At 39.5% G+C, this 25,245-nt stretch overlaps 1 protein-coding gene across 5 annotated transcripts in view; it reads right to left on the bottom strand.

Moving 5' to 3' along the window:
• Positions 1–25,245, bottom strand: part of CSMD1 (CUB and Sushi multiple domains 1) — a 937,839-nt gene that overhangs the window by 217,958 nt on the left and 694,636 nt on the right. For all 5 annotated transcript variants that reach the window (XM_083606880.1, XM_083606881.1, XM_083606882.1 and 2 more), the window contains 6 exons: positions 18,580–18,762; positions 16,105–16,431; positions 14,927–15,121; positions 12,377–12,515; positions 6,770–6,957; positions 1,822–2,010 (listed from right to left, as the gene is read on the bottom strand). In XM_083606880.1, coding sequence (XP_083463006.1) covers positions 1,822–2,010; positions 6,770–6,957; positions 12,377–12,515; positions 14,927–15,121; positions 16,105–16,431; positions 18,580–18,762 — 1,221 coding nt within the window. The remainder of the gene's footprint in view (positions 1–1,821; positions 2,011–6,769; positions 6,958–12,376; positions 12,516–14,926; positions 15,122–16,104; positions 16,432–18,579; positions 18,763–25,245) is intronic.

The raw sequence follows: 25,245 nt of genomic DNA, 5'->3' as shown, positions 1-25,245 counted from the left end.
CTAGCAAAATGCCCCAATTATGGGCAAGAAAGAGGGGCTCATCCCCCAGTTCTGAAATTCATAACCAAATGTCACCACTGGGAAATGGAGAAATGGGGTTATAACTTCAGTACAGGCTCTGCCTCACATCTTTCTGACTCTGTGCTGAGGCTACTGAAACATGCTTCTGTCTGTAAATTCTCCATAACCAAAACAAAGCAGGCACTGCCACCCTCTTACTACCTCTGTCTCAGCTTGTGTGTGTGTGTGTATAGGGAGGGAGGAAGAGAGGAGATTGCAATCACTGCAGGTTTTAACTAGAAGCATTTGAAAGAGCAAGGTGTTGAGATTAAAGAAACCGAACATTCTAAATTATACACACTTAGAAGATCTCATAATAAATATAGCCGTGATTTTCAGAACAGCTATGAAGTATGTTAAACAGTAAAACATAGCAATCCCATGAGCCATAAATAAAGCAGAAGAAAAATGAAATGTGTCAATAAAACTATCTCAAGAACTATGCCACAGTGTAGTTCAGCACTCTGAACAACATCAGCCCAAGCAGAAACTTTATGATTGAAATCTATATACCTGAAGAAGCACCATGAAAACTGCAATTTTTAGATATTCTATAAAGTAGAATCACTCTTAGTCCTATCTTATTCATAATAAAATGCTTCATAATACTTCAGGTGGAAGTATTTTACAATATTCAGACAATAAAGAAAAGCCCATTTTGGTCTGTGGTATGTGATGGTTCTCCTGATTCTATAAGATAATTTTCAAGTTGGTTGGTTCTACAAGATAGCTTTCAAGTTGGTTTTATTACTGTGTTCCGTAGGAATATGTGGTTCACTTATGAGAAGATCATTAATGACAGGTTCATCATTACATATCTTCTTCCGCAATATATAAATGCGGTTATGTATTCTAGAGTGTGAATACATTTTTTTGCTGTTGTGATTTGTAACCATATCAGTCTTTCCAGACTTTCTTGGAGACCTCTCTAGGGAAATTCAAAGGTTTTTAGGAGTTAGTCTAAGCCTGGAAAGAAGATTGACCCAGGGCTCACTCTGGTGGCAGTTTCTCAAAATTTTGCAGTGTACCTATCACCTGCTCTCCACCCAAGTGATGTGTAAAAACATTATTATTGTTATTATTTATTGAATTTATATACGCCCCGTATGGAGGTAAAATATGCACAGTGCTTACATATTAGTAAAAAATACTATTAAAACGCACCATATTAGGGGAAATTGCTTTGCAACAATGTGTCTTTGGGGCACAATTGCATAAGGAAAAAATGTGTGTACTAGGAGAAACAGGCACTAATATATGCACTGGTGAATTTTTATGAGAATTTTTTTACAAAGTAAAAACAGATGTGGAAATGTGAAGAACTCAATTTAAGATGGGAAAAATGAGAAACTGAAAGCGACAGATCTGCCTATCCTTATCTCCAAGTCTTGGAAAGGACTTTCTTTAATAATACTCTAGCACAAAATGAACACTTCCCGTAGGTTTAGAGTGCTAGAATGGAGGAAGTTGCACCAGCAAAGCATTTCTCCCTTAGAGTTTTTGTGTCTTATGCTGAGCTAGACACACTTACCACAAAGGTATATTTCCTGCTTTTGAATGTGCCCCATAAAACCATACATTCATGGGAGCAGAGGAGTAGATATGATAAAGCGAAGAGGAGTTTCAGGAAAGAAAGTAGTGAATAATGCAATTTCTTTCTGTGCCCCCCCCCTTTCCCTACATGAAAAGATATCTCATTGCATCTTTTTAAATATAATTTATTTTGCAGCGGTCCAACAGCAACTATTGCATAGTACATACCATCACAGCTAGGTAGTGCATGGTTCCACTGATGATTTCGTTCACACACAAGTGGTTCATCATCACTCAGAGTGTAACCTGGATCACAGCTAAAAGTGACTGTAGATCGGATGCTGAAGTTATTACCATGCCGATGGCCATTCACAGGAATCCCTGGGTCAAGGCAGGAATCCGATTCCAGTGTAACACCTGGTCATAGAAAGGGAAGGTGGAGAAATATTAGAAGTTCACTGCAGAAGAGCAAATTATGTTGAGCTGGCAACTAAAAACAGAGAGAAAGCACTGAGTTTACAGAAGTTGGAAGCAACCCTTTAAAAAAGAGAGAGAAATGTGAGCAAGATAACTTTGTTACAAGTTATTTAAATAATCTTTGCTTCAAAAAGAAGGATATGAAATTGTACGGTAATATGAGCAAGTAAGGAGAGGAATTTGACAAGGGTATTAAGTAACGACATTGGATAGATGTCATGGTCATTTACTTTTCATTGCCCCCTGCGTTGTCTTTCTATATATTTGTACATTATATTCTACACGTGGAATGATAGTAAGGATGGTTCTTCCATGGTGTACTCTGCATGCTGTAGCCTCCCTTTCTTCCCAGTTGAGATCTCAGAGTACCATCAGGAGCTAAGCAGACTTTGACCTCTGGAGAAAGAGGTGTAATATTTCTGGGATCACTAATGAACGAGAATTGGGACAGGCAAATGTGACCTGTGTGTGGCCTGTCTCTTAGAAGCAGCTTTCCTCCAAATGCACAAAACTCCAGGGAAATCTCCAATCAGGACCAACCTACATGACCTATTATAGAGGATGACAGACGTTGTAGTCCAAAACACATGCAGGGAACTATGTTGGCTATACCTGACTTAAATATTCTCCCAGCCATTTGGGTATTAAGCTTTTCTAAAAACCACTGGAATGCCTCTGAACATTGTATGGTGCCAACTTTGTGCATCTGAAGTTATGGTTTAGTACTTGGATTAGAGTACCACTGCTGTCACTGAAATAGTTCTCTTTCCTGGTTATGGAGTTATTTTTCCCTCCAGGTAAAATAACTTTTAGCCCCTTCAAAAGCTGTAACTTAGTTTCCATTCCTCAAAAAGTGCTGATGCCTCTCTAAGTGCCAATCTCTGTAAAGCCACATGGTAGTTTATTTAAAGCTTAGTATTACTGAAAAGCATAGATAGCAATCTTTGAAATGATACCCTGCCTAAGCTTTCTTTCTGAAGAGTTGTGTCAATAGTGGCACAATGTTTTCAGCTTTTCATGGTGCAGTGGGTGGCTATTTTGAACCTCAGATGTTTAGCAGTGATAATTGAGTCTAATTGCAACTGGATCAAGCTTTTGAGTGCTGGATAGGAAAATATTATTCAAATATGCCTATGTCAACAGTACAAAAGAGGAAGCAGCACAGCCTCTCCAGAAGAAACCTGTTGTGGACCTGAAATATCTGAATAATTATTGGACACTCACTAGCAAACCTTTCTGTGTCAAATGGCTCCAGTGGGAGGTTGCTATAAAACTTCAGATACCGTTGGGTGAGGCTTGAGTTCCCAGTTCCATTTTAATCAGTTTTCAGGTGTGGATTTGGCACTGAAACTGCTTAAGTTGTCCCAGTGAACAACATATTTCAGGATAGAGAGATGGTGTGTAAGCCCCTGGATTTTCTTGGATCTCTTGGAGGCTTTTTATACCATCCATTATAGTATCCTACTAAACTGGTTTGCAATTTAGGTAGTTCATTTCCTACTTGGACAGTCAATTTCAGAAGATGGTGCTGGAAGTCTTTTATTTGACTCTAGCAGCTATGTGATAGAGTCCCACATCTTTTTGTTGTTGTTCCCCTCTTGTATTTAAACATCTGCATGAGACTGGTGAATGAGGTCATACGGAGGTCTGAGGTGAGGTGTCACTATTATGCTGACAGCACCTGCTTTTATATTTTTTTCATAAAAGTAATGCAGGAATTGCACTAAACCACACAACTACTGCATTACTTGAATTTACAGTAATGGGCTCAAAGAGAGCCAATAAACTGGAGCCCAGTCCAGACAAAACAGAGATCCCATTGGTGGATGAAGGATGGTTTATGTACCAGGCTTCATGGGTTTCAAAGCTTGTATTCAAATGTGCCTCCCCTGTGATGTTCAATGGAGGAGGCCCATGTCATCTGAGGTTGAGTGACTACGGGGGGAAATGCTTTTCAGATGAGTGGATGTTTTCCTTCCTCTTCTACTGTTGGATTCCTATTTTGCTGCTCTTACAATTTTGTTCAGCTTTGCAGTTTAATTTACTGTTTTTAATGAACTGAAGTTTGCTTTAACTTGTGGTTTTAATGTAACCTGCCCGGGGACCATTTGGTGGAGAGTGGGCTATAATAAATAAATAACCATACACACATTGCTATCATGTTGCCCTGGTGTCTGTTTTCAATTCTGCTGACTGCTTTTATGCTGCTCTTTTTGTATTGCAATGTTTTAATACTGCTTTAATGCTTTGGTTTACGGTGATTTTAACTTTTTTTCTAAGCAACCATGGGAACTGTTGGAAGGATATGATATAAACTACTTAAATAAATAAAAAATACACATAAATACTAAAGCCAGTTCACTTTGCACAATATAGAAATACATTTTCATACATAATTTCTCAAAGTATCCTCCTCCCACCTCTTTCTAAACATACTGCAACCTTATAAATTTCACTGCAAATGTAACAAGTTAGCGACGATTAAAAATAATTAGCAATGATTCATTTGCAGTGGTGAAGTAAAAGAATGTGCATCTTAAAAACTGCATAACTGCAGCCTATCTCAAGACATATGCAATAAAGAATGAGAGTTTAATGTTGAGAACGATGACATGGCACCAATGCAAGGGCACTATGTCTTGCTTTCAGCACAGTCTCCACTTCCATTGCCAGTATTCTGTACGTCTGAGACACAACCCATTCCCTGTTACATTAAATCCACTCCATGTTTCTCCCTTCGCCTCCCTTCTAGTCTGTCTCCAGCAGGAAAAAGGTAAGGTTCTTAATGGCTAAAATTGGGAAGTCAGCCAACCTATTTCTGATTTATCTATTTTTAATTAGAATTTCATTTTTAAATAGAAAATAGTTTTTCCCCCCTTGTCTAAGATAACCTGCCATGAGCCAAGGGAAACCACCCTCATTTGCAACCAATAAATTTAAGGGGTCCTTCCTTGAAGCACGTTTCTGTGGGCAAGGTGGTTGTGAAGACCACCTGCATCAATGCACTCCAGATCACTGAAGGATCCCTGCACTCCATAGAGCCCTGTAGGAACACTGTTTGATACTTCTCTAGAGAGGCAAATATTGTAGTATTTGCTGTGGCAGCAAAAGCGGAAACCTTCTACAGCAGGCCACTGGAGGGTGGCACATATGGTGCTAATAATGGCAGTGGCAGGCAGGCTTATGAGTGCTGCACGGAGAGCATGATGCGCCACTCTTCTCAAGCCACCGGCTACCCCACGCAGCTCATTGTGGCTCATGGCAGAGCTGAGTGTGATTCTCTTCCAAAACTGTAGAGAATCAGCATTCTGTAAACTCCACTTTTCAATCCTAAATTTTCATTTTGTTATCATGCTTGTTATAAATGGGAAAAGATGAATGCTCTAGTCATTTAAGCGCTAACAATGAAACTACTATCTACTTGTTAATAATGCATAAGGATACAATTGCTGCAATACATCCATATTGGAATGAATATTGGAAATTACTGTGCATGACTGTAGCACTACTTATGACAACAGAAATATGAAATACTCTACTAGACTAGTTCTATATTATTATGATCACAATCAATATATTTTCCCCTAAAGAATTATAGAGTATGAGAAACCTCTTATATGCTTTGGGAATAAATTCACACTTGAAACCTTCACCACTGTGGGATTTTATTTTACTTGCATTTTCATCTTTCAAAAATTATAAGCAGGTTCTGACATCATAACCATAGAACGACTTCATAAAAGTCTGCTTCCTGGTTCATGGAAACTACCATGATGTTCAACTCTGGTAATCTTACTTTGTTTCCAAATCAGAATCAAAGTCCCACTTTAAACTGTGGCTTCTGATTTTGCTTTGGAGTCAAGTTATAGGTAGGCGTAACAATAATTTGTCCCAATTCAGATATCAACAGTTACTGTGAACCAGGAAGCAAAGCAAGCAATCTGTGCCCTCTTAACCATTTAATGACTGCAAAATTTATTGCAGGCATCTAGTTAGTTATTATACCAAATCAGAGAACAGAGGCATGCATCATAATGCAAGCAGAACTCTTGGAAATGAGACTTATTCCACTCTGCACACAAATAAAGAATGTCATGTTCCAATGTGAGGCGCTCCCATGCTCACAGTGAAGTTCTGGATTGGGGTAAATGTTTTGATTTATTTTTTAATACACACCTGCAGCAATGTATAATAATAGTTTTTTTAAAATAGCTTTTTATTTTAAAAAGTGCAATTCCAGACATGTCTACTCAAAGGTATATCCCATTGAGTTCAATAGAGCTTACTCTCAGAGAACAGTATAGGATTGTACACTAAATGTATAACAAGTGGTGCAAACCTAACTGATTCCATAAGTACAAAGATTTCCTCTTGTGCCATGGAACCTCTCCTCTCCTCTTCTTGTGCATACCCCATGTTCTCCCCAGATGTACTCCAGAGGGTTGGGGCAACCCCCAGAACAAAATTAGGGGACATGTGGGGGGAGGGGAGACGGGAGAAGTCACACGGCACAAGCAGAAACCCTAACACAGATTAAATTAGTCTGATACCACCCATTTCACTCTTAACCATTCCTATGTTACAGTCATTTACATTTTTCGCTGATTTATGAGCCACCCTGCCAATACACTTCTCATTCCCCACAATACCCACATTCGGTTATTACACTCATTTTAACTGAGAAAAATATCAGACTTACTTTCATAGTGAATCAAGAAACCAACACTTGAACGGCTGTTATCTGTAGTGAATAGGAGATACATGAAATTCCCAGTGCTAATAAGGAACTGTGGTGCTTGTGTGCCATGGTATTCCCCAATTAATGGAGAAGAACTCGTCGGCCCATCTCTGACTTCCAGTGTATCGTAATTTACTTCTGTCTGGAACCTGTAAAAACAGAATGACAAATTGCAACACGTATGACTTCAAAGCTGACATTTCTAAAACAACAACAATCTCATTAGATTGCTTGGGCTTGTTGGTGGAATCCCATGGAACATTTATGCTGCAAAGGTTTCTGCTCTCCGAAGGTTATTGCTTACTTCTGGGTAAAAGGAACATAATCCACAGTAGGTAGCAAAATAAATTGAAGTAGGATGAGGCGGGGGGCGCTTGCAGGAAAGAAGCAGTGGAGGATCCCTCAGAAGACGCTGGAGTGCTCCTGCCTGTCATAGTAGTCAAATGCTAGGGTAGATGGGGCAATGGTTTGGTTATATTTGTGGATACTCCATCTGCACAATATTTTACATGCAGGAGAGGGACCTTAGCTCAGTGGTAGTGTCAGAAGGGAGTGTGGATGCTTGCGAAGATAACAGCCCGGACTCCAGCCTCTCTTTTCAGGATTTATTGAGTGCAAACTTATGTACAGTGCAGAAGTTTCAAAACCATGTCTGCCTCAATCGCTAGCAGAATCCGAAAGTGCCTTCTTCCTATTCCCCTCCAGCAAAGAAAACCCGGAAGCCCCCCTCTCCGTCTTTTTTCATTACGTGGAAAACTAAGCGACGGAAACTGCTCATTCCCTCCCCTGCTAGCAGTTTTTTGGCTCCGCTCTCTCTTGTCTTCCTTGTCTCCTGAAAACTGCCCCTCCCCAGACTCTGACGAAGTGCAGCTGCTCAACAGAGGAGGAGGCTCTCTGTACGTTCCTGTCTCTCCCCTCAACTGAAAACAGATCCCTGACAGGTAGGCCTCATGATCTGCATGCACTAGGCCTCCAGCAGCTCCATCCAAGAAATTCCAGGTTGCAGAAGGCCTTAGAGATCTTCTATCCAGAGCTGACAACACTACTCAGTGTAATATTAGAGCAGTCCAGGGAGGACAGAGGCCCTCATGGAAGAGCTGTGGTGGTTCAGTGGTAAGAGCATATACTCTCCATGCAAAAGATACCAGTTTCAATCCCCATCATCTCCAGGTAAAGCTGGAAGAGATCCCATTCTGAAATCCTGGAGAGCAGCTGTCAGTCAGTGTAGATAATACTGAACAAGATGGACTAATGCTCTGACTCTGTATATGGGAGCTTCTTATGTGTTGCTGCAATTCTCACACCAATGACATATTATCAGAAGGTGCACTGAAGTCCTTTCTTACCTAACTTTTCACTCACTTCATTGGTTCTTGAATTAGCCGGTGGTGTTGAGCCATTAACTCTTACATATGGAAAATCATTATCACTATGACACACAAAGCAAGGAATAAGAGTGGGGTTATTTAAAGAGGTCAGTGGTAATGGTGGCCCTAGAAGAACCATGGTCCTCTACTCCGTTCCAGTCTAGTTCCCTGTCTCCTGGGAAATAGTGTTTTCCAGTTTAATAACTTTAGATTCACAAAGCCTGACTGAGCATGAAATCATCCTCCAAGGGTCATTTCTGCATCAAATGCACTCAGTTCCCCAGTGGTATATACGGCTTGGCTTCAGTTTTGACTGATGTGCAACACAATCTAATTGCGCCTAAATATTTGTAGATACATTTGACAGCCACTTGAACTAGAAAAATATGAACCTTTTACTGCAGTTTTTGTGTCAAGCCTTTTTCCCTCCTCCTGTTTGCGAAGGCATCACCAAAGGCATTCATGTAGAAACAAAACACTCTCATTGTGTAGCACTGCTAACCTTTTAAACCAGATATGACACATAGTAGAGCTCTATAATGGCAATAAGTTTGGTCTCAAAGGACGAAGGAAAGCTGCAGGAGACCTGCGTTCATATCTAATGTGGAACAGAACTGGGGAAGGGCCGTAACTCAGTGGCAGAGGATCTGATTTGCATGCAAAAGGTCATAGGTTCATTCCCCGCATTTCCAACTGGGGCTAGGAATGTACTCAGAACAGACACTCGCAGTCAGTAAAGACAATACTGAGATAGATGGACCAATGGCTTCACTCAGTCTGAGGCAGTTACCTATGTTTACTTTGGATAGCAAACACTTTGCAGAAGTCCTGACAAAAATAAGCATGCTTACTTGGATCAAGGGAGCATGATGATGGTGTCGTTTTTTACTACAGATGACTGAAAACAGGAGTTTATGCAAGAAATATTTGTGAAAACAATATATACAACACCCTTGTACATTATATAACAATTAGCAGGCACACATAAATATGAACCTAAACCCACAAATCCCATAAACTGATAAATTGGGGAGAGAAGGAAATACATAATATTTTAAGGCTTTTTCCAGAAATAATGTACATTGTATTACGTCCATATATTAATATACAACTGAAGCACACAAACACATGAAACCTAGTAAGTTTCACAGAAAACAAAATACAAATATAATCAGTCTTTGAAGCAAAACTGTACTAGATAACGCAATTAGAAATGTAACCAATCATATACAGGATGAGTCTTTTAAAAGAGGCCCCGTGGAATATGTGTACTCTGTATCCATGGGGCCTATTTTAAAGGACTCACCATATATATATATATATATATATATATATATATATATATATATATTGCAAATATGGCATCTGCATTATGGATGAAGAACTATGTTCATTTATTTGACTGTAAGTCGTCACACAGTACATAGAATTAGGCTGCATCGCTGAAATCCTGAACAGAGACTGATTAAGGCTGCAAATCTAAACACACTTACTTATGAATAATTTCCACTGGATACAGTGAGACTTATTACTGAATAAATATGAAAACCATTGTGCTATAATCCTATTGATTAGATGGTATTTGATGCTAAAATGATCGTTCCATTAGGGCAACAACATCCCTTCCCCAGCTCCTCCCACACACTGTTCCAAAGGACCTTCTGAACTCTTCGCAGGTGAAGAACTAATGTACATCCAACCTCCACGATTACATTCAGGATGCTGGAACTCATCCCATCAAAAGTTATGCTCTGCAAACATTGTCTAACCCCTCCATTCTTCCACAGGCACTCTTTAACAAATTCATTTACATATATTCAACTCCAGATGTGTAAACTATCTTGATTTTTCAATGAAAGAACATCATGGTGTCCAACCTCAAGCTGACACTTCTTGATTATTTAAAATAATTTGGGTTTGTAAGATATGTTTGATTTGGCAACATCAAAACCACAGCAGTGGGTTAGAGTACCACTGGTTTCAGTACAGCCAGATATTTGTAAATTGTTCACCCACATCACATAATTCCCTTTTACCACCGTAAATCAATTACCCAAGGCATCTCTTTCACCACCTTTTGAAGAATGAAGGCTTATTACAACTGTGTTCTTAAGAATAAGGTGGTTGTTAAAAGCATTCAAAATATATAATTACCCAGCAACATGAAATTGATCCAGGTTATTCTGTTAGTTGTACAGAACTCTGTGTGGTGGATAGTTACACAAAACTAATGTTGGATTAGACCAAGGTTTATCTAAACCAACATTCATAATTAAACAGCAGCTAGTCGGATGCTACTCAGCAGGAAATTCCCTGAAGTGTGTTCCCTGCATCTGATATTTAGGAATACACAGCTCCCCTATATGATAGCTTCTTTTAGCAATTATAGAGAATTACTGTCCACATTAATGCAAGGCTGAAGTTGGTGTCACAGAAATCTCTGTTGCTTTCAGTGCCAGAATGGAAATGTAGCCCCTGAGGCTATCATTGTATCCCAATGTTTTCCCAAAGATAACTCTCAAGGGTTAGACAAAAATAATAAAGCTTTTCGGGGGGGGGGTGCTATGTTTATAAGCAAGGCGACCAAAATAAGTTCCCCTTGTTTTTTGAAAGAAATGGGAAAAGCTTTTCCATCACATTTCTTTTCTTTACCAAAAATGAATCCCTGCAAATGATTCTACACCATTCTGTTTGAATGGAGAAGGGATGCTACAGGGCTGTCCCATGACCCCCGCCACACAAAACAGATGAAATGTATTATTCATGTAGTTATCAAAAACAATATTTTTTTAAGAGGGGAAATCAAAACGCTAATGCCCATAACTAAATGCTGAATAGTTACAGAAGCATCTACATAATGACTGTAGATACCATATAGACTGCTGCTAAGTTCAGGCATTAACTCAAACCCAGACTGTTCATCAATCCTCTTATATCTCTAGAAACAATAAGTTCACCAATCTAAGACAAAAACTCAGCCACCCTTGCAGTTACGCCCAGGTTAATGTCAGATAGAGTCTGATATTTTCATTGTGCCGTGATGTTAGACCACTGAAAAAAGGGGATCGCACGTTTGTGTAGCTGGTTGGACAGTAGAAAAGAGTATGTTCTACACTGTCCGGCACATTCAAAAAACACCCACAATGTCTATCATTTCTGGGAATTTTTAAAAACAAAAGCTGAGGGGGGAAAGTTCAATTAGGCTAACATAAAGGCCCTGCGTTTCAACTGGAATTATTAATTTTGAGATATAAGTGACCCTGTTATCTGTTGTATTTAAACCATAGAATTTGGGGGAGCAAATTATATTTACAGCTTACTCGGCATTTTGTTTTTCAATGTCCCTTAATCTGGTTTGAATATTGCAATAAATATATTGCTCACCTGAATTATACAAGAGTAGTAGTAATAATAATAATAATAATAATAATAATAATAATAATAATAATGTTACTATTTATACCCCACCCATCTGGCTGGGTTTCCCTAGCCACTCTGGGCAGCTTACAGCACTTTTTTAAAAAAACTTTTTTTGTAAAACAAATTTTCCCGATACAGGGTTGCAGTCTGATTTTCTACAGGTAGATGTTGGCTACCCCTAGTTTACAAGAAAATGCAGCAACAACGCCTTAAAAGAGCGATGGGGAAGCTGTGGTCGTCTAGATGTTTATGAGGCATTTTTATACCACCTTTCTATGACTACACACAAGGCAGTTTAGAATTTTAAATTAATTACATATAATCTGATAGACCTAAAAAAGGAAAAAGGGATAGAAAGGGAAGTGAGAAAGATAAGGCAAGGTCAGGTATGGTACCAATCATTACGCAATGTTAGACAACTGTTAAGGCGACCAAACTGAGTGGCCACTGAAGGAGAGCGTGGAACCAAACTGCAGTCAGCCCAACCAGGCCTTATGATTTCATTTCTGCTGCAGCCAGATGGAGTGGCTGCTAATTCTGGGAGTGCAGGAATCACATAGTAATTGGTCCCAGGCCTTGTCTCATCTTTCTTTTGGATGCAACATGGTGGAATGGTAGTAAGAGACAGCTGGGCAAGGTTGTTGGACTCTAATTCCCATCAGCCCCAGCCAGCCTGGCCAAAGGTCAGGCATGATGTGTGTTGTAATTCAACAGCATCTACACTGTTACCATTTCAAACAATTGCAACAATCAGCTGCGGATCTGTTTTTCAGATACTCACTTATCAAATGTGATCTTTATAGAGTGCCCTTGCTTTGCCTCGATTACCCATTCACAGTTTAACGAGTCTTTGTAGTAACCTGGCCATCCTGGTGGCAAGATAACACCACTAGATGCTGTCAGGTGGCCACCGCAAGGCGCTGGAAGAGAAACAGAAAGATACAATCAAATTGGAAATCCCAACTGAGAAATGCTATAAATCACATTGCATCAAATTGCTCAACTGCAACTTCCAGCATGCCTTATCACAACCAGAAAGTGCAGAATATCCCCCAGTGTTGAACACACAAGGCACTCTTAAGTGTTAATTCTGACGCTCTGTACTTTCACTTAACCACTCCATATTCCTGCTTGTGGTTGCACCGATTCACCTGCTCCATATATTGGCTAAGCTGCCTGGTGCTATAAATTTGTTGTGCCCTGGCAAGCCCTGTCTCTCCCCCGCCCTCTCTGTACCATAAAGGGTAAAGGTAAAGGTACGCCTGCCCGTACGGGCCAGTTTTGACAGACTCTAGGGTTGTGCGCTCATCTCACTCTAGAGGCCGGGAGCCGGCGCCGTCCGAAGACACTTCCGGGTCACGTGGCCAGCGTGACGAAGCTGCTCTGGTGAGCCAGCACCAGCGCAGCACACGGAAACGCCGTTTACCTTCCCGCTATAAAGCGGTATCTATTTATCTACTTGCACTTTTAAGGGTGCTTTCGAACTGCTAGGTGGGCAGGAGCTGGGACCGAACGAGGGGAGCTCACCCCGCCGCAGGGATTCGAACCGCAAAATGTTCTATTATTGCACATCTAGTATAAATGGCAGCTGTTGGCCTAGCAGCACCAATACAATATTGGCTGGGATACCAGCACAGAGTCTTAAAACAATTAGGTCATAAGCACACCTTATATTTAAAGCACATGGCTTTCCCCCAAAGAATCCTGGGAAGATAGTTTACTCCTCAAAGAGCTTCTATTCCCAGCAGCCTTAACAAACTACAGGTTCACAGGATTCTTTGAGGTAGCCATGTGAGGTAGCCAAGCGGATGTGACCTTAGTTGTCTGCATAGCAGCTGAGTGTGTGCAAGTGTGGTATAATGAATGTTAGACTTATACCAGGAATATTTACGCTCAAATCCCTACTCAGGCATGAAATCTACTGGGCGACCTTAAGCCAATCAATCTTCCAGCCTAACCTAAGCCACTCATATGAAAATTTTGGTTTTGTGGAAAGGAGGGATAAAAATTTAACATATAACAAAGAAATTATGAAATCATACAATGAAATTTATATAATCCAGCGCAAAATGCATTTTATGTAAATCCTGTGGCTTCTAAACCAGTCTTTTTGAGTGATCATTTTTTAACAGGCCGGGTGGCATTGCTATTTCTCTCACTGAAGTAGGCCATTCCTTCATAAATATTCCTATTTCATGTTAAATGCACTGCATGTAAGCTCGTAGGCAGATACACCAGCTGGTGTAAGTAAAAGAGCACCCAAATCCTATTACAGTTCACACTAGATGAAATCTGTTAAAGTTAGATTTATTAACACGGAGAATATTCAAAAGCAGATGTTAGGCCACTCAATCTATTTGTTAATTGCCACCCATATTCAGCATGCCAACTAGCAGAAGAGGAGAGGTTGTATAGTTGGGAGGCGAAAGGCAAAATTTCCCAGTGTTGCTTTTGATTTCATGACTTAAATCAGCCAAATAATCACAGAATCCTCTGGACATGAACCTACATCTTAGCTGCATGTCAAGGTTAGCCAATGTTGAGCCCTTCAGATGTTGTTGGACGCCAAGTCCCACCATTCCTGACAACTGCGCATGCTGGCTGGGACTGGTGCATGTCCAACATCTGGAGGGCACCATTTTTGTTGTCCCTGCTGTATATCAAGTCATTTATTAAAACAGCGATCCTATGCATGCTTACTCAGAACTGTATTCAACAAGACAAGCATCATTATGATTGCAGCCTAACCCACTTTTATCTCTAGATACAATTTGTGAGAGTCTATAGAAAACTAAAGCATTGCTGCCTTTAACATTTGTGTATGCATGCACACACACATCAACAGTAATTAGAGAATATTAATTAATTAATTAATTAATATTCTCTAACTCCACATATTGTCATTGATGCTCCTATGGATGACAAAAGAGGGCTGTGGTTCTTCTTGTGGGAAGTCAATGTTGTGCTCAGTTTTTTCCAAGTACAATGGCCCAAACATTTCTATGCCAAGCAGATAAGTCTAGATATTCCAGGGATTTCCATCAACTACTGATCACCATGCAGCAAACAACAAATAACATACCAATTGCTTACATTTAATATTATGGTTTTCTTGCTCAAATACTAAGATCCGAAACAATTCTAGAGTTAAGATATTGTGTCCCCCTCTTGGTGGATGCCTGTCATTTCTCTCTCTCTTTCTCTCTCTGAGTTTTATACTGAGTCTTTGATTTTTTATTTTATTGCTGTCTTTATTGCCTTAATATAAACAGTATACATAATATCTAAAGAAAATCAGTATGTGCATTCTAGAGCACGGTCAAATCCTTACCTTCACATCTCGGAACAGTTGAACTCCACACAACATTTCCATCCTGCATAACACAAGTTATGGTCTCTGAGCCCTGGGTTTTCACAAAGCCATCGTCACAATGAAAAGAAACAGAACTTCCTAGAAGGAATCTGTCTCCAAAGCGCTTTCCGTTTATGGGGATTCCTGGATCATGACACTCATTCTGACCAAATGCTGAGCACCAAAGGAAAGAAAAAGTGAAGCCAATTAATTAATTGGTTTTAAGTATATTTGGATGCATGATTCAAAACAAGACAACTAGTCTCCTTAACTGACCTATCTTTGGGCTTACATGATTCTTTAGTGATTATCTGACTACCTGCAGTCAACCATGTTCAAAATGTATGAGCATTTTGATTTTTTCAGTGGTGACATATGTTTCTGAGCCAAACAGAACTACTGAGATCAGTATTAACTTTGTTTCTAAATATCCCAGCTCAGCTAGAGAGTATGCATGTGGGGAAATGCTTAATTCCATCATGCATTTTAATTTTTAATTTAATTTCTTTTTCATGTGCACATTACAAAAATAATAATAATTACAACCCCAAAATTAACATGCAGTGATTAGTAATGATAGCTTTGGACACCTTTATGTTCAAAGGGATTATACATCTGCATACAAGCTGCTAGAGGGTGAACAGCAAAAAAGCAGTAACCTACACACAGTTCTTCTGAATTTTCTGAAAACATCTGCCTGGACACAAGACTCAGACTAGATAAAACAGATAGCTGCTGTTGACTCCAACCATCTCTGATTACTAGCAGTGCTGGCTGGGGCTAATGGAATCATAAAATTGTAGAGATGGAAGGGTCATCTTGTCCAACCTCTTGCAACGCAGGACTCTTTTGCCCAACGTGGGGCTTGAACCCACAACTCGGAGATTAAGAGTCTCACGCTCTACCACCTGAGCTATCTGACCATCAACATCTGGAAGTCCACAGTTTCCCTATCCTGATTTAAACTAACAAATGCTTAATGATATTTCTGAAAGACATTGTGCAGTCAAAGTCAAGTGCTTTTAAAGCCCTAATTATTTTGTTGGGTTTGTTAAGCATGTACTTCAGCTCTCTGAAGCCTAGCTCTTAAAAGTGCTTATTCTTAGCCGCATAATGCCCATTGTGTTTAGTATACAACTCAGAGAATGCACACTTACTCGTGTACGATATATTGAATCCTCTTCCTGTAGTGGAATGATCTGACTGAAATTCAAGACGTACTATGTGCCCATTGCTAGCTATCTGGGAAGGCACATCATTGCCAGAAAAAGTACCGAGCGCTGGTAAGTCAGAAATCCCATCATCCTTCACTGTCAGGTAATCAAACTGAGGCTCTACATCAAAGTCATTGAAAATAAGATGTATTCTGCTTCCTGGTTCTGAAATTATCAACCATACACAATTCATGTTGTTTCCATACTCCTCAGGGTAGTTTGGTGAAAGTATAATTCCTGAAGGTGTTGTGAAGTTGAAGAAACATGAGACTATTAAAAAAGAGAAAATGAAACACTTTGAAGGATGCGTGTGTTAAAAATACAAACTCTAAAAGGCATCATGTCTAGGCTATACCTCCTGGAAAAATGAAATGTTTTCCATTGTTGTGGGGAAAAGTCCCACCTAAAAAACAAAGCCTGCAGTTGTGACTTTGCTGCCACATTTTCATTTGGGGGGGTCTTTTTTTTTTAAACAAAACAAAACTGGGAGGAGAGGGCACCTTATTAGGTCCAAACAGCAATATAAAATTTTTGTACTATATACACACACACACACACACACACACATATATATACACGCATACACACACACACACACACACATATATATATACACACACATATATATATAGTGATATATATATATATATATATACACACACACACACACACACACACACACACTATATATATAGTGTGTGTGTGTATGCGTGTGTATATATATATATGTGTGTATATGTGTGTGTGTGTGTGTATGTATGTATGTGTGTATATATATATATGTGTGTGTGTGTGTGTGTGTCATTTTGTTTGTTAAATACCTTCCACATGACAAACACAGTGATAGAACTTATTTATCTTCAGTGGTAAGCTTTTTTCAAGGACCTCTTTCTAACAGAGATTAATTCAAGGACTAGCAGTAAGGAATGGATATGGTCACTACAAGCTGCTTGAAAAACTCCCTGTGTTCCATTTGTATTTCACTCTTAGAAGAAGCAAAGAAGAAGAAAATGTGGTGGCAGCTACTGCTGAGAAAACTGACATCTTGCTGCTGCTCACCAGGAGGTAGAAAGGGAGGGTGAGGCAGCAGTGAGGTCAGCACAGTGCAAACAGACTGACAAAGTAAATCAGATATGTCCGCAGGTGCATATGCACTGTGCTGGCCTCACCACCATCTCAATCCTTTTCCTCCTGGTAAGCAGCAGATACGCAGCAGATGGAGGGTCAGGCGACTGCTGACCACTCCTAGTTCCACACAAGTTAACGTAGTGATATATTGGCTAAGATCCTTGTACCAAACAGATTTGTAAGGTAGACATTACTAAGGAAAATAGCAGTGTTCTACTTAGTAATGTTTGCCTTGCATGACTGTTTATAGATTCCTTGGTTATGTGATATATTTAATAAAATCTTCAATGAATTTTTTTAGGTGAAATCAACGAAATCTTACTCAGAATAGACACTTTCAAATTAATGGACAGGTTATTTAAGTTGATTTATTTCAGTGGGACTACTCTGAGTACAACTAACATTTAACATCACCCATTTTAATTAATGTACTGCTGAGGGCATTTGCTCCCTGTTAATAAACTGTGAGCAAATGTGATAGAAGGATGCTGGTCAGCAAAGCACTCTGTATCTTTTAAAGAGAATAGCAAAGGAGAAAACTCAAAGGTAGCAAAACTTTGTTTGTTTGTTTGCTTATAAAGTATAAATCAGCTATTCTATTTCCTTCTCAAAATAGCATGAAATGAAAATCCATTGTCTTCTAGTACTCTTTTGATAAATTTCTACTCTAACATTATCTGACTGCCAAATTCTCAGTAACAAGAAAAGGAAGTCTGATTTAGGATTGCACCTTATTATACTGCTAAGAATAGAAGACAACTCATGAAACATACTGAATGCACTGTAATCCAGAGGTAACAGGAATAAAGATTTGTTATAAAAATGCATCATAGCATATAGTTCTCACCTTTTGCAGCTGGTTATAAAACAACTACAGTATTCCTAAATTAATTAATACTCTATGCAACTTCAATAAGTTCATTATGACTATTTTGCAATATTGTCCACTCTAAATACATGTTCTATAGGGCATGGTCAATTCCTTTAGGCATGTTTTAATTAAGAAAATATTATATTGAAAGCACTAGAATATATATGAAAGAGGTCAGGTATAGTAAAATAGAACTAAGTGATAGAATCAGAGAACTGTAAAGTTGAAAGGAGTCCTGAGGGTCATCTTATCCAACCCCCCTACGCAGGAACCCTGCCCACAGCATCCCTGGGTGGGCTTGAACCACCAACCTTTTGGTTAACAGCAAGACACACTGACCCATCGTGCCACCTATGGTATGCTTCATGCTGTTTCTAAAGGTAATGGAAGGTCAAGAAAGAAAATGAATTGTAACTTACAAACACAACTGGGTTTATTGCCGGACCACTGGTTATTCTGTTGGCACGTTATCATTCTCTCTCCCACAAGTTCAAAGGCCGCTTGACATTCAAAAGTAAGTGTGTCTCCGTGTAGAAAACTATTGCCGGTCCTCTTCCCGTAGGACGGAATCCCAGGATCACCACAGCCGCCTTTCTCTATTTCTATAGAAATGGAGGTAAAACAACTGGCAGAATTAAAATCCGCACTCTGCATGCACACAAAGCCACTTGCTTCATTAGTGATTACTTAACCATTACATTGTTGAATATTACTTTATTTTATGTAAGTCATTCCATTTTAAAGTTATGTTTTATTATGATGTTCTGTATCAGATCAGATTATAAGGTTATGTTCATTGTTGTGTATTTTGCTGCTCTAAACTGCCTTGTGCACAGAAATTTAGAGAGGCACTACACAAATTAAAAGTAAAAGTAAAATGAAATGAAATGGGTTTGGGGGGGGAAATGAAATAAAATACTGTGTCTGGTTCTTGGTACCATATTTTAAGAAAGGTGAAGGCACTGGGTATAGGTTCAGAAGAGAGCAATGAAGATGGGTCAAGGATGTGGAAAACAAGTTCTGTGAGGAAAAGTTGAAGAACTGGGTATGTTATGCCCAGAGAAGAAAAGACTGGTGGGGAATATCATGTCTTATACTGAGTAAGACCCTTGGTCAACTTAGCTCAGTTTTGGCTACACTGACTAGCACAGCTCTCCAGGATTCAAGCAGAGGTCTTTCTCAGACCTATCCAGAGATGACAGGCATTGAACCTTGGCCTAACACATTCAAATCAGAAGCTCTACAACTGAACCACAACCCTTTCCCAGAATACAGCACTCTTCTAATGCTATGAGAGTCAAGAGGGAGGACTAGATCTGATGAGCTTGTTGGACAGGAGAAACTTCTGAAGGGTAAGAGCAGTTTGACGATGGAACAAATTAAGTTCCTCCTCAGCTTGTCTAATGTAGACTTTATATGAATACTACATCTAGCATAAAACACTGTTTGAAATAATAGCAACAATGATAACCATTTCTGTTGTTTTGCTAACCTACTTATACTGGCAATACAAACTTCATCCCCTCTAGGATTATTTTTTGTACTCATTCAATCTCAAACTTCTTTTGATCTAAGTGATTAGAACTGCAGGAACTTTCTGAAGTTTGAGAATGCACTATGAAGTTCTTCAGCTCGGATTTAACATCAGCTTCCTCTGGTTTGCCAATAATATTAACATAAATCCTATTCAATTGTTTCCTGCTTTCATGTACTCTGTTTGGCGGTTCAGGCAAAAATACCTTTTTATCTTGTTTGTAAACCAGCAATATTTACCATCTTTGGGGACTTATTATCTTCTCAGTGTAAATAGAATGACAAGATTAAACTCCCCCACAAACTGGGATGAGATGATCATACACTTCTGAATTTAATCAAAGTCTTTCTGCGCCACAGCTTTCTTCCTTCAAGGGAAGAACTGTGGCAGTTTTGAAGAAATATACGTATGATACAAATAACAAAAAATACAAGAAATTCTATGCATATTGGGCATTAGATTCGAAGAATAGGGAATTCTAGGTTAAAGGTTTTCATGCTTTTCTAAGGTGTAAAAACATATGGGAGACAGAAATAGTACACCTATAACAAGCTGTTACAATAGAATAAAAATTTAATACATTTTGGACCAATAATCCAGTTTCCATTTAAACCACTACAATTATGAGTATGACAAAATGGCTGAAGAAATAATCACCCATCTGATCATGCATAATTGGGAGGCAGGGAGCAGAACGGCAACTGAAGACCTGGCCATGGATATGTGTTTGGATGGAGGTGTGAAAGAGGGCATAGAAGCTGCATAAGACTATGTCTTCAGGATCATGAACGAAATAAGCAAGACCTGTGATCATACAGAAAATGTGGGAATGGGACCAGCTCATCTTTGTAACGCGAAATGGCTACAGTGTCACAGGGCACCCAATTTTTCAGATCTCTAAAGTAAATGAGGGGCAGGAATGACAGGTGTTAGTCAAATCTCCCAATCTACAGCCTGCATTGAACTGCTTCTACTCTGGTTGTTTGCACAAGAGTCAGTACTTTATGCACATGCAGAACTATTCATTTATCTTATGAATTCATTGTGCGAACCCCTAACCTCAAGCTATCGCAGGATTAAGAAATGTAGCCACTGCTAAGCAGCTGTGTTTTAGATGCTACCAAGAAGCTTCCTTCCATATATGAATTGCTCTAGTTGTATTAGGGGCACCAGAAAAAAAATATGTGTAAAAAGCAACTGAACAACAATTGATGGAGAGGGTGAATCTGTGGTTATTCCAATTACACAGCATCAATACTAATTGCAGTTCAACACATAAACAGTGAAGAGAAAGCCTATTAAAGTATACGATCAACACAGAAACAACAAAGAGTTTTATGGTACTTTAAAGGCTAACAAATTTATCATAGAACAAGTTTTCCTGGACTAGAATCCAATTCATCAGAAGCTTGTTGGCATGAAGGGAGAAAAAGCCTGCAAAAGGTGGAGTTAACTGGCAATGAAATGCAAGAAGTAGCTTGTAACGATTCAATTAAGAGTTTAAATATATGCAAAACAAGTATAGTGGCCATTAATAACAGCAGCAATTGGTTCCAACACAATCATCTTAGCATTACTAATAAATTCACATCTGTACTGTAGTGGAATTTTTTTTTATATAGACTGATAACTCTTGTCATTAGTTATTATTTACCCACTACACACTAGAGTTTCCCTGTGAAATTCCTCTGTTGGAGAATGGCAACTTGCCACTGGCACTGCCATTCAGAAATGGCAAATTGCCAAGACTGCCATTCTGCAACAGAATGGCTGTTGTTCTTGCTGAATCTGAATTAACAGGACCACCCTCCCGGAAGGTGATCGACACAGTGGTGTTTGTCAAAAACCAAAAGAAAGTAGTTAATAAGATACTTGACAGCTTAAGTGTTATTAGGAAGAATATATCTGTTATTTTAGCTTTCCTTTTATGTTTCTCTGAACAATGTAAAGTACTGCAATTCCACAAATGCATGGTATGTGTCTACCGAAGTGAAATGTTACAGCTACTCATCTCCCTCCTATCACTTAGAGAATATGAGAGTACCATTTTTCATGCTCAGTTTTAGCTCTGTCCAAATTATTTATAAGCACCACTGGAGTTCACAATTTCATTTTTAGCTCTGTAAAGGAACACAAGAAATCTAATAAACCAGGCATTGGAGAGCACTTCTCATTGTGACAACTACCTTCAAGATGCTAATCAGGCATAAAGAATGAGGTTGCATTTATCTGGGAGAATGTATGATTTTCCTACTAGGCAACTATAACAAGGTAAAGGTAAAGGATGCCTGGACGGTTAGTCCAGTAAAAGGTGACTATGGGGTTGTGGTGCTCATCTCGCTTTCGTGCCGAGGGAGCCGGCGTTTGTCCACAGACAGCTTTCTGGGTCATATGGCCAGCAAGACTAAACTGCTTCTGGTGCAACAGAACACCAAGATGGAAGCCAGAGCGCATGGAAACACTGTTTACCTTCCCTGCTGCAGCAGTACCTATTTATCTACTTGCACTGGTGTGCTTTCGAACGGCTAGATTGGCAGGAGCTGAGACAGAGCAATGGAAGCTCACCCCATCATGGGGATTCAAACCGCTGACCCTCTGATCAGCAAGCCCAAGAGGCTCAGTGATTTAGACCACAGCACCACCTGGATCCCGACTATAACAAGAGGATAAGGTGGTTGGGTGATTATTATGGGTACCTGACAGTGCCATTGTAAACCTCTGTGCCCCAAACTGGGTCTGGGAACACATTTATCCATGAACAGAGGACGTCTGTTAGAAATTGTGCCTTAAACAAGGACAGTAGGACCATTCTTAAAATTGGCCATGAACCTAAGAAGAGCCTAGCTGCTGGATCATGCCACTAGCCCATCAAGTCCAGCTTCCTGGTCTCACAGTAGCCATCCAGATTCCTGTGAGAAGCCAGAAAGCATGACATGAGCGCAACAACATTCTGCCCACCTGAGGTTCTCAGCAATTGCTATTCACCAGTCACGACGGCTATTACCTGTTGATGCTGAGTATCAATTCAAGTCTTTCCATAGGACATATAATTTTGTCTAGCTCAAGCCCATCTATTATATGGCACGACAGCAGTGGAAAACTAAAGCTAAAGAGTCACAATCACATTATTAAAAACAAATACAGATTTAATAAAATTTGGAACCAAAAAGTCATAGCAGCAAGAACCATAACAAACGGCCTCGGCTCAGTATACCTGAAGGAGCGTCTCCACCCCCATCATTCAGCCCAAACACTGAGGTCCAGTGCCAAGGCCCTTCTGGCGGTTCCCTCCCTGCAAGAAGTGAGGTTACAGGGAACCAGGCAGAGGGTCTTCTTGGTGGTGGCGCCCGCCCTGTGGAATGCCCTCCCATCAGATGTCAAGGAAATAAAGAACTAGCTTACTTTTAGCAGACATCTGAAGACAGTCCAGTATAGGGAAGATTTAAATGTTTGTTGTCTTATCATGTTTTTAATATTCTGTTGGGAGCCGCCCAGAGTGGCTGGTATAAATTATTATTATTACTTCGTAATGTGCATGAACATGTTTTGTAACTTAAGAACTCCTTCCTTTCTGACTGTCAACTGATTAAGGAAAACAAGATTATTTAAGGCTCAGCCCATGCCTTAGAGGCTTCTAGATCCTAGAACTTTCCCAATCAACTTTGCAAATGATATTGTTAGTGACGTGCCAGGGCTTAAAAAACACATGGCCTCCTCCACCAGCACAGACTGACACTCACTGCTGTTGCTTCCACCCCTTCTCATGCAAGGGGCATGGCTTGCTCAGTTTACGCTGGTCATGTTGCTGGATAAATACATTGGCTTAAATGCTTCTGGGAAGCTCTCAAGCTTTTCAGATGGACATTTCTGCCAGACTATACACAGTGTGAGGAGGCAACAATGAAACTGACAAATGTGCACTTTAACTGAAAACTGAAAGTGGGAGGCAGGTACTGGAAGGTCTCTTGAACCCAGAGATGCTTTCGAAAGGACATCAAGAAAGATCTGAAGTCCTTATCTCTAATCTCAATGCTTCAGTGCTTAACACTGAGATCTGAGATAAAAGATCCCTCTAATTGCTCTCCAGATCAAGAGAAAGCACTCTGCCTGCTCTTAGGGATATCACTCTCTAAAGAACAAACAGATCAAGAGATAAAATTGTGAGAGCTGGTAGCACAATTCCTTTAGCAGATGGTAGATATGTAGCCATCACTTTCTAGATCCTCTCAGCCCTTTTCAGATTCAGATCTTAAAATCACTGAGTTAAGATAAATGAATTGAGTCTTCCCAGAATTCAACTGCAACTCTTTTTTGCATCTATTCAGAATTTGCCTTCATTCTAAAAAACAAAACACTATTTTGAAGCAAATGTGATGTTTCTGTTCAATACATCTGTAAATGCTATTGACTCAAAAACTAAACTTATTTGTATCTATTCAGGAAAGTATCATACAGAGATTTAAAATTCCACATTTTCCTAAAACTGAATGCCTCTACTACAAGTTTCAGTGTCTTGGAGTGTGAAGTCCCTAATCTCTGCTCTCTCAAACTCACATGCATCATTTAGTACATTAGGATGACACAGTCTTCTCAATCATTTTCCCACACAGCAGGCCCTAATTTCACAAACATCCTGTTTATTGCAGTTCATTACCCTTCACATGTAGAAATCTTTACTCTATAACGTTCCATGAGCTCCTGGTTCCCAAAATGTCAGAAGTGGATATTTTAGGAAATCAATCTTTCTAGGAAACACCATTACACTTGCCTAACAACCTTAAAAATGAGGGATATTTAAGGCCATAGAAACAGTGCTTAACTTCAGGAAAAGAGCAGGCATGCTTCTATGTGCTAGCTAAAACATGCAAAACTAGGTACATTGGATATATTAGTAAATGCAACTGGACTTACAAGCTTTTTAGACAAGTCCCTTTGGTACGACCAGACAAAAACATAGATAAAATGTTTATATGTGTCTGTTGGTTAATAAGCTATTGCTTACTTTACAGTAAAAAATACATAATTTGTGTGGAGTTTTCTACTGTGGATAATACCAACTTTGTCTAATTAGTTCACTAATGGAATGAGAGAGCACTGAAAAAAAAGGACTGGTCTTTGGAATACACTATGCAACAGGTGGAGGAATTTTCGTGGCAAATCCATTGCTTCTTATTTCTGTATTCTAACTCATAAAATATTGACTACTAAAAACTGTTTTCTTTAGAAGCCTGCTTTCCTTCATATAATAATAATAATAATAATAATAATAATAATAATAATAATTTATTATTTGTACCCCGCCCATCTGGCTGGGTTTCCCCAGCCACTCTGGGCGGCTTCCATAGAAACCAAAAATACACTAAAATATCACAGATTAAAAACTTCCCTGAACAGGGCTGCCTTAAGATGTCTTCTGAATGTCAGGTAGTTATTTATCGCTTTGACATCTGATGGGAGGGCGTTCCACAGGGCAGGCGCCACTACCGAGAAGGCCCTCTGCCTGGTTCCCTGTAGCTTTGCTTCTCGCAATGAGGGAACCGCCAGAAGGCCC

Source organism: Podarcis filfolensis, assembly GCF_964270895.1.
Source record: "Podarcis filfolensis genome assembly, chromosome: 3".
Taxonomy (NCBI): Eukaryota; Metazoa; Chordata; class Lepidosauria; order Squamata; family Lacertidae; genus Podarcis; species Podarcis filfolensis.
The sequence above is the reverse complement of the archived record's forward strand: the minus strand, read 5'-3'. Positions and strand labels throughout refer to the sequence as shown.